We start from the raw sequence: 9,475 nt of genomic DNA, 5'->3' as shown, positions 1-9,475 counted from the left end.
AGGCCAGAAGACACAACCAGCCCTCACCACCACCACCACACACTGGGCAATGCCACCCAAGGGCTGGTGGCTCTGCCTCTGGTGTGACGGGAGCCCAGCAGGACTTCCCCTGAGCCGGCTTCATCACCGCCTGCGTTTGCTGGGACAGGTTGGTGTACAGGTGCTGGCTGTCGTGGGCAGGACTGAGCTCCTGTCCTCAGCACACCCTGTGCATTCACCTCCAGATCCCCTTGCAGCGGCTGCAGATCCAGAGCTAGGAGTGCTTTTCTGCTGCTGCATCCAGCATTGGGTCTGTGCCCTGCGCTGGGCAGGAGGAAAGCTGGAGCAGTCTGTGGCCACCGGGCTGAGCTGTGCAGTGGAATGCTCTGATCTGACTGCAGTGACCGTGGCTTGGTCACAAATGGGATTAATGTTGTATAAGGAGGGGGAGTTGCAGAGACCTGCCAGGACTTAAAGCATCACTTGATTTAAGTGTACTTTTCTGCATTCTTGAGGAATCGAACCGTAAGTACTGTTTAAACTGAATTTAAAATGGTAGAGCTAATCAGCAAAAAACACACCCTACACACAGACGCTGCAGAGGCAATCTCTTCGCTGTTTTCCTTTATCTTGATCCATTCTGCCACCATAAGAGTTGTTTTCATTTGAGCAGCTGTAATAAATGAACACTTAGATTGTTACCCACCCACCACAAGTAGTGATAACAAGTCAGGTTTGTCATCTGAGGCATCTGGTGCTGCTGCTCTGAAGTAAGGCAGCTTTATTCCTAAATGCAGCTGTTCTGGCACAGCTCGCTCCAGCTGTGACATGGCTTCTTCCGTGGTGTTTTATGGAGAGATGTGGCAGCAGCTGGGGATGACTCTGAACTGCTTCACTGTTTCTAATTTAATGTTTGGTTCACATTTATGTTTTGGTTCCGATTCTGAATCTGAGCACCCATGGGCAGCACTGGTATCCATCAGGAAACTTCTTGTAGGTCCAAACAGTTCCTTGGGATCCTGCTGCAGGTGCTTTCAGGTGCAATTGCAGCTTTGCAAGGTATTGTTAATGTCAGGCATTTGGAAATCTGGCCTGAACGAAGGCAACAACAACAGACATCTGTTCCTGAATTGTTCCTCACCGGGATGCTGATCTGCTCTTAGCAGGTTAGCTGTCCAAGCTCCTATTGATTGAAACAGGTTAGGAAGACCCCAAGCTTTTATTGCCTGGATGCATGCTGTGTTGGTCTTGTTACCAATAACTTGTGCAGAGAGAATGTGGGGAGGTGCTCCCAGCCTTGGACTTGGCTCTCCCAGAAAGAAGGGTACGTCCTGTCTTTCTGTAGCAAGAATGATCCTGTTGCAACTGCAGCTTGTTCCTGAGGTTTGTGGTTTCTTCAAGGCAGGAAGTTCAGTTCTGAACAACATCAGCAACACAAAGGTAAGAGGTACAGGGAGTTACCAAGCAGTGCTTTCAACCTGCTGAGGACAAACCACGAGTGTAAGCTCCCTTATTGTAACTCAACACTGGCAGAAAGGATCTGTGCTACCGGGGAAGCGGTGCGTGCTGCAGAGCAGGCAGGCTCCAGCTTTACTGTTCCCGTTCCAGTATGGCATCCTGCATCCCTACTGGGAACGTGGGACTCTGCTGGGCTGCTCAGCACTGCCTTCATCTTTCTGATTTAGCCCCATTATCATGTCCTTTTGAATGCTGTTCATTATTGATTGCAGAGGTTTTGAAAAACAAGTTTGTTGATGGTTTGTAATGTCATTCACCTTACAGGTGAAAAACTACAGATAGAGGCTCAATGCTGGGGAAGCGAAACATTAGGTAGGAGCTGCTGTGGTATGAGGGCACAGCATGGAAATGACTGCGTGCAGAATTCTTCTGCTAACATTTCCACTGGTTAATGCAGCTGGTGAAGATTTGCGAGGTGGGGCAGAAAAAGAGAGAGGAGGAAAAGCAGGACGAGGCACACAGCCCCTTTGTGGGACCTTTGTGGGCATCAGCTTTGGCTGGGCTCGTCATGGAGCACACTGAGAACGTGAGATTGAAACTGTATTTTATTGGAAATAACTACAAAAGACAACTTGCCTCCTTCCAAAGTCAGGCATTTCAGTCACAGCTTGTGATAGAAAAGTGGCACGGTGCTGGAGAGAAGAGCCCTGCCACAAAAAGAAAACCTTCCCTATGGTCCATAGGTAGGTTTAATAAATAACGTATCAAAAGAATTCCTCTGCCCCTGGGACACCTTGTAAATTGTGTCTGGGCTACAAGGGTGAGCCGAGCCTTCCTGGGAGCTGCCAGCCCCCTGCAGCTCAGCACTCCATCAGCAGTGCCTGCAGTTTGCATCGTGGGACCTCCTTTGCTTTCGGCACCAGTTTGAGTGCCATCTGCTCACACATCATTTGCACCACGTCTCCAATACTAAATATTTATTTCTAGAATATTTTTGCTCTGCTTTTTTTGCAGTTTAAAAGGAAAACCTGACTTTTGCCTTGCACACATACAAAGTTTATCCATTTCCGAGTGCTAGCTCTGTCAAAATTTAAATGTAAATCTTTGGAAAGCTTTATATGTTAACAGAGCTGCTCAGGACATCACTCCTGCAATGCTCGCGGTTCAGGAATCCCTCTTCTTCAAGGTAAGATGAGGAGCAAAGGAAAGAAACTTTGTTCCTGCACTGAAGAGTGCATCTGTAAAGCAGCATGAGGATTTCCTTGCTCCTGTCTTATCCCTGTTCCTGTTTATTTATCCTGTATCTCTAAGACACATGCTCAGCATTTAGCCTGTGATGCTCTATCTGAAGACCTTCCCTGTTCTGTGGCAGGACTTGCAGGTATGGTATTGCTATTCATACAGTATGCTCTGGATTGCACTTTCAAACTAGTACAACAGTCACATGAAAATGCTGGCCCTATTTAAAACGAATAGCAAAAAAAAATTCTCGTATATTTTCAAAGAATGCCTAAGGCTGGTTTTAAAAGTGCAACAGAGGCTTAAACTGGCCTATGTAGTTTGTAAAACTGCTTTGCCTTGGAGATTAACAGCTAATAAAAACTGTTATCATAGTGGTGAGAAAATAGTTGAAGGCATTTTGCGTTGTCTAGTCTGTTAAGGCGGAAGAAATAGCACCCTGAATGGCCCAAACTGGTCAGTGAGGTCTGCAGTGCTGACTGCAGATAAACAATTTCCCACAGCTTGTAGGAACCTGGAATGAGTCTTCAGTGGCTTACCCAGAATGGAGCCCAAAAATCGGATCCACGGTAAGGCTTTAACAAAAACGAGATGGTTTGGCTCACGGCCTTTTCACTACTAAATCAAATAAATCCTCCCATCTGAGGAGTCATAAACTGAGACATTTGGTGCTCCGTGGCACAGCTCTTAGCCTTCTGCCACACTGATCCCTGAGTTGTAGGATTGCGACCGAGTCCCTCCTCTCCCCAGCTTTCTGTATTTATATGGTGTTAAAAGTGGAGCACACTACTAGAAAAGATAAAGCATAGGAGAATAACACCATTTCCTCACTGTCCTCTGAAAAACACAGCAGCACTCTTGCTCTGTTGTGTTCACTGTCTTGTTTGCTGGGACCTACCAGTACTGAAATACTGCTTCCAAGGCGGGATGGTCTCCACTATTCCCTTCCAGGTGGCTGTAGGGGAGGACATGGGGAGCTGCATCCTCCAGACCTCAGCTGAGGGCACAAGCCACCCATGTGCCCCCTCCCACCATCTGCTCCCCTGTCCTCACTGTACAGGTATCTGAATCCATCGTAGTATTCATCTGTCTCCATAGTGCCATCAGGAATTTGGGCTGTAGCAGACATGACAGCTGCTGAAACTGGCTGCCTTACAGCGACCTGCAGCCTCACTTGATGAGAATTCTTCAATTCAGAAGGGTAATAGTAGGGAAACTTGGCCTCAGTATCGCCCTGGATGGCTTGACTGATGGGACAAAAAATATAAATGGCGTTGGATGGCTGTAAGTGCATTAGCTCTTGATCCACGAGCTCTTTGCAGTGCGTGAATTCAGTGCTAGTAACCTGTAAAGAAAGTAAGTAATTTTTTTTTTTGGTTAAATTCATAAGAAATTATTCTCTCCTCTGGCTTCTGTTCTAGTGTAATTAGGGGGATCCTAGGGACAGGCTATTCCACATACCTCAGCTGATGCATAACAGCAATATGCACATTGGCCCTGATGCAAAACATTCAGTCAGGAGCTCCTAAACTACTACACAAAAGGTAGGCAAGCACTCCCTCTCTTTTTAGGAGGCTACAACAGCCAAGAGGGACAGCAGATAGCTAGGTTATGTCAAATAAAGTCAAGCTGATGAGTTGACGGTAAGCTGCCAACCTGGATCGTTTGCCTTCTAAATGTACTTTCTTAAAAGCAAAGTGTTTTATGAAACTGGGGAGAAGTTTTAATAAAGCAGAGCTTGCTTCTTGTTTGTATCACTAAAAGTGAAATTGATTATACTAAAGTAACTGGTCTTAGAAGTCAGTCTTCAGTCAGGAGGCAGGGAGCTGAGCTATCTGTGGCCAAGCTCTTTGAAAGCCTCTACAAAGTTAGCCAAAGTTAGCACTAACAAAAGTAGAACATGGACACAGGCTTCTCAGAAATCTGCTGAAGTGCAACGTGGGTTGCAAATACACCTGCACTTTATTAATCTGCCAGTGTCTTGGCCTCAAGATATTGTGACCAAAGGCCATTTTGACTCCTACCTGTGCTTTTTTTAGCAGATCAGTAATAACAGGAAACCAATCAGGAGTCTGCCTCTCCAGCTCTAAGGTGATGATCACCAAAGCCAATGTGGAGCCCTTAAACTGCACTAGTTGGTGGCAAGCCATACAGTGCTGTAGCTGTTTGGTCAAGAATGCAACGTGGCGAGAAGGATTCGTCTGAGGCAGCCCGTTTAGTAGATGGGGCCAGTTGGACATCAGCATGGCATGGAACTGGAGGGAAGAAAAAATATATATATATATTAGGAAAAAAAAAAAAAGCAGAGGTCAGTGAACTTTATATGTTTTCATATGTTATCAACCAGACGTACAGACTTAATTTCATCTCATATCAGGAGGTGTAGAGGGTGTCCCCCCTGTCCCTGCCCTTCTTTTTTTTGTGTTTGTACTTGCCAGCCACCGAACTGTTTTTTGAGCTTATAATGAATGTAAAGGTCTGTGTTTCCTAATAATGTCTGGGGTTTCTACTTTATCCAGATTGCTATCTAGGAGATTCAGTTCAGACCAGCACATATGATGAGAGTAAAACCAGTAATAATGACTGTACTCTGAATTTACTGAGGAAACAAGAAGAAAGGCAGTTTTTACAATCAGCAGCCTAAGATGGCTTAATATTTGCACATAACCTTATGAAAGGGTTCCAGGATGTTTGTATCATATGATTTTTGCCTTACTAGCACATGATCGTTTCTTGAAGACAAAGTTTAATCATTTCTATTGAGTATTTAGTAACTGCAATGTGAACTAAGTGCCAGATTGGGGTCTAATTGCATAAAACCAGGGTGAAGTATCAGTGGGATGGAAAGGAAAGTGGTTTAAAAAACCTGTATATGAAATGTAGCAAAACTGATAGCTTTCTATGTACAGTATTAATAGAATGGAAATAGTTAGAAATATTTTTGCAGTGTGTATTTAAAAAAATTAAAATGACGTATAGTTGTGCATTATGAGAATCTTTTTAATGTCCATTTTAGTTGTCCTTTAAAGATGGGAGTAAATTTTTTTGAGCAAAATGAAAGGTTTTAAATAGCAGTAAATTAAAAAATGCATAATCACCATAACATTCTTCAAAAGACTTGCAGATAGCTAAGAACTGGTAGTTTACAAAGCATCTTGGGAAGGATGTGTGGATGTGTGCACATCTGTGTTTTCTAGTCTTATTTGATAAGAAGTTGATTCTTTAAACAGAACAGAATTGCAAAACATAGTGCTTACAATGTTTAAGAAATCCATTGGTGTTGCTGTGTAAAGATCCCAGTGAAGCTTATCTAGTATAATTCTTTCCATTCTCAAGATCTCAGCTGGAGAGCGTTTACAGCCACTCTGCACTGCAAGCGTCTTCACCGACGGTATTACCTGTTAAAAAAAGTTTTAAAGCAATTAAAAGATAATAAAGAAGCCAACTTCTTACACAGTGCTGTGTGCGTTTCTCTGTACTGTGATCTGAACACTCTGTGCTCATCCCAAAGCACAAAGCAGGATGCTCGTTCAGGAGACCACTTGCTCAGAAAATTCCCACTCTAAACTCAGGCAGGCTGTACTCCTCACAGGGCAGCTGGCAGCAAACCCAGCCCTACAGCAGGAGCGATGCTGTGAGCCACCTGAATGCTGCACTGCGAGGCATGTTCCCTGCTACCAGTCTCATTAGCTTTGCTCCCCTGATGAGCAAGGAGAAGGTTTCCAGTTTTACAGAGACTTTCGTGGTTGTCTCGTTTCCTGTGGTCATTGACTCAGCTTCTCCTTTTTAGCTGAGGGGAAAAGAATAACCTCAGTGAGATACATCATAAGAAGGCCTATGAAGAGCATTTTGCTACAGGAGCAGTTCATTAAAAGAAAGGCATGCCTGACTGCAACTCCAAGTTTCCTGTTCCTTTTCAAAACAGGAAAGAGTTTTGAAGAGAAGGAAAGAGAAGAAATAGAATCTGTAATGCTTTTCAAGGTCTATTTGGCTCATGTCTGTGAATGTCTGGAGAAGTCTGTGCCATGACGGATTTCAGCTATATGCACTGGATAATTATCCCTTGTAATCTCATACTTACATGGGTACATGCTGATTTTACACATTCACCTTGAGGTGCAGACCTGAGTCATTTCCTCACTCAGTTCAGTAACTGGTTTCAAATTCAAGCAAACTCATCTATCTGAAATTTCCCCTAAAGAATCTCTGCTCTGTCTTGCCCACCCTATCCTCCCAGGACCCATCACAACAGAATTACAGCACACAAAGCTGTGCACGTGCGTCTTGGCTGTCACTAGATCAAGCTTTACTGCGAGCTGTGGATCCTGCTGAGGAGAGGTTTAAGTGCAGGAGGGGAATACATTCATTACTTCACAGTGATCTTTAAAGATGAAGGACCAACTCTTACTCACGTTGAGGAAACAGGACTGAAAATGTTACTGCCACCCCTTTGGGCCCATGTAGGGTAAACCAATTTACACTTCCTCATTATGCCCAAGTTGAGGAAAGACCTGGAAATGCAAACAACTTGAAAAGAAAAGATGAATTCAGTGTATTTAAAATGACAAGTGTACAAACCTCATCTTCTTCGTTGGTTTTTGCTGCAAGGACAAGGCAGGAAATTGCTATGCACTGAAGATATTTTAATCGAGCCTGAAGGGAGAAGACAACACTGAGTAACAAAGATAACATCTTGGGGGAAATAACTGCCATTCTACTGCACATGCACAAGTTTCACATTTTCATTTAAGCCGCAGCTGCTTTGGAATTAGTTTAGCTGCAGCAAGATTCACTTGAAGCCAGAAACAGCAAGGAAATCTAAAGTGAAACAAGTCCTCCTTTTGGACTTATTGTTATTCACGTATCTCACAGTCTCAGACCACACAGTGTCACACTATCTACAACGTGGTGTTCTTCCTCTTCTTAACTGAGATATTACTATGCTTTTGCCAAGCAGAATTAAGAGTTGCAAGGCTCGTAACTTTATTGTTGCTTCAATGTCAGAAGTTGGCCTCACAGTTTTGTTAAAAGTAATGGTTTCGAGACTACAATATTTAATGTGATAATGTCTTCTGTTTAGCAGAGGCAATCAGATGATGATGAACTCTTTATGCTTATCACAGCTTTTGGACTCCAAAGTCACACAGACTTCTACTGTGGACTGTGAATCAGTAAAACCTCAGCAAACACTCAGTTCATAGGTGTATGGGAACTGTTGAATCACTGCCTGCACCACTGATTGAGCACCTGGGGAAAGGACCACTCAGCCCTGGGAGCACAGGTGAAGGCAATTCAGCTGTGTGATAGGAAGGGGTGGAGGCTGGCACCTCTCTTAGACCCCATTTACGGGCTGACTGCCACTGGGGAAGGATCTCTTTCTGGAGATCCCTCCTTTAGTGGAGTTTCTTCTGTGAGCCTCAATCTTCAGAAACATGTGAGTAGTCCTTCTTCCTTCTTTTACAACATTTTTCTATTGTGTTAGTCCCTCTGTCCTATGCCTCTTGTATCACCTTTCCATTGTGTTGATCTTTTTGATGGTTACAATAGGTATGCAATCCCAGAAACGACCCTGGCTGCTCCCTAAATCTGCTGCCAAATATAGTACTTGCTTTGTGTATAACCTGACTACATCCTCTTTACATCTGCAGTCAGTAATATAAGCAGATAAAAAGCTGAAAGAGATTCCTTACCTTTACTGATGCTAACAACCGGTTAAGGATACTGATAGATAAAGCAAAAGTTTCAGAGTGAAACTGGAACTGAGAGCTTATTTCTGCAATCCAGAGAATCGTTTTCTCATAACATGAGGGAGAGATATCTGTACCCTGAGGGGAAGAAGTTAGAAAAAAAGTACACTTAGCACTTTGATGATTTCGTTAACATATCTCCAAAGAAAAACTCCAATTATTCTAAGTGCTCTAATTAACATTTCAGATGTCTCCAGGCTTGAAATGAAGATACTGCTGTTGGCAGTGTCTACAAAGAGAGGGAAAGGGCAAATTGTTGGAGCAGTTTAAAGCTCCATCAGATTTCCCCAAACTACCTGAGTCAAAGCGAAATGCAAAACAACTCTAAACTCATTTTACGTGGGGTATTAATACGGTGCCAAATGAAACAAATACAGATCCTCCTCCCCCTCCATTCCTTCACATTCATCCATGCAGGATGACTTCTGCGTTCAGGTGGGTCAGATGGCCGGACCAGCACTGCATGTCTGCAGGGAGATGCCTTAAGTGCTTCCAAAGAGAACAAGGGAGAATACCTTCAGGGTAAGGTTCTGGAAAACAGGCACTTTCCAAATCTGAGCCTCTCTGACTAAGGCATTTTCCAGGAAGCCAGCAAGCCTTGAGCGCTGTGGAGGTCCAGGACACTTCATAGTAACTCCTTGAGCCAGTTTCCCAGGCAGGAGCTTCTGCCAAAACCAAGAAAAGACTTGTAAAGTAATATACCAGCTCCTTGTGCTAGGTATGGTTTCCTCTCCTGCTGCCTTTCCAGTGCTGAGAACTAAATCAGGGCAGTCATACAGTTTGTGCACTGATGATCAAAAACAATTCTATCATCCAGTTTCCTGGGGAAAGCTGATGATGGAAGAAAATGCATCTGAGAGCTAAACTGCAGCTTGATTTATTTTTTTTTTTTTTCCACCCCTGGGCTGTACAAAGGCTTCCTCTGGTTATTTTGGGTTGGGAGTACATAGCACTCCATTCAGTTGTCCCTTTGTAGAGCTATTAAGTTGCACCCCACTATCAGCTGATTTCGAGTTTCTGGCAAACAGAGGTCTAGAGTTTCTGCAAAAAAA

General features: G+C 43.8%; 1 protein-coding gene across 1 annotated transcript; it reads right to left on the bottom strand.

Annotated features, from left to right (window-relative positions):
* Positions 1-2,024: 2,024 nt before the first annotated feature.
* On the bottom strand, positions 2,025-9,463 carry CCNI2 (cyclin I family member 2). The gene is made up of 6 exons (XM_010719247.3): positions 8,939-9,463; positions 8,367-8,501; positions 7,255-7,329; positions 5,934-6,074; positions 4,701-4,931; positions 2,025-4,021 (listed from the first exon to the last, which is right to left on the bottom strand). The coding sequence occupies exons 1-6, from the start codon at positions 9,050-9,052 to the stop codon at positions 3,614-3,616; spliced, it is 1,104 nt and encodes a 367-aa protein (XP_010717549.2). The 5' UTR covers positions 9,053-9,463; the 3' UTR covers positions 2,025-3,613.
* Positions 9,464-9,475: the final 12 nt, after the last annotated feature.

The sequence above is a fragment of the Meleagris gallopavo genome, chromosome 15, assembly GCF_000146605.3.
Source record: "Meleagris gallopavo isolate NT-WF06-2002-E0010 breed Aviagen turkey brand Nicholas breeding stock chromosome 15, Turkey_5.1, whole genome shotgun sequence".
Lineage (NCBI taxonomy): Eukaryota > Metazoa > Chordata > Aves > Galliformes > Phasianidae > Meleagris > Meleagris gallopavo.
Note: the sequence above shows the minus strand (reverse complement) of the source record. Positions and strands in the feature narration are given on the sequence as shown.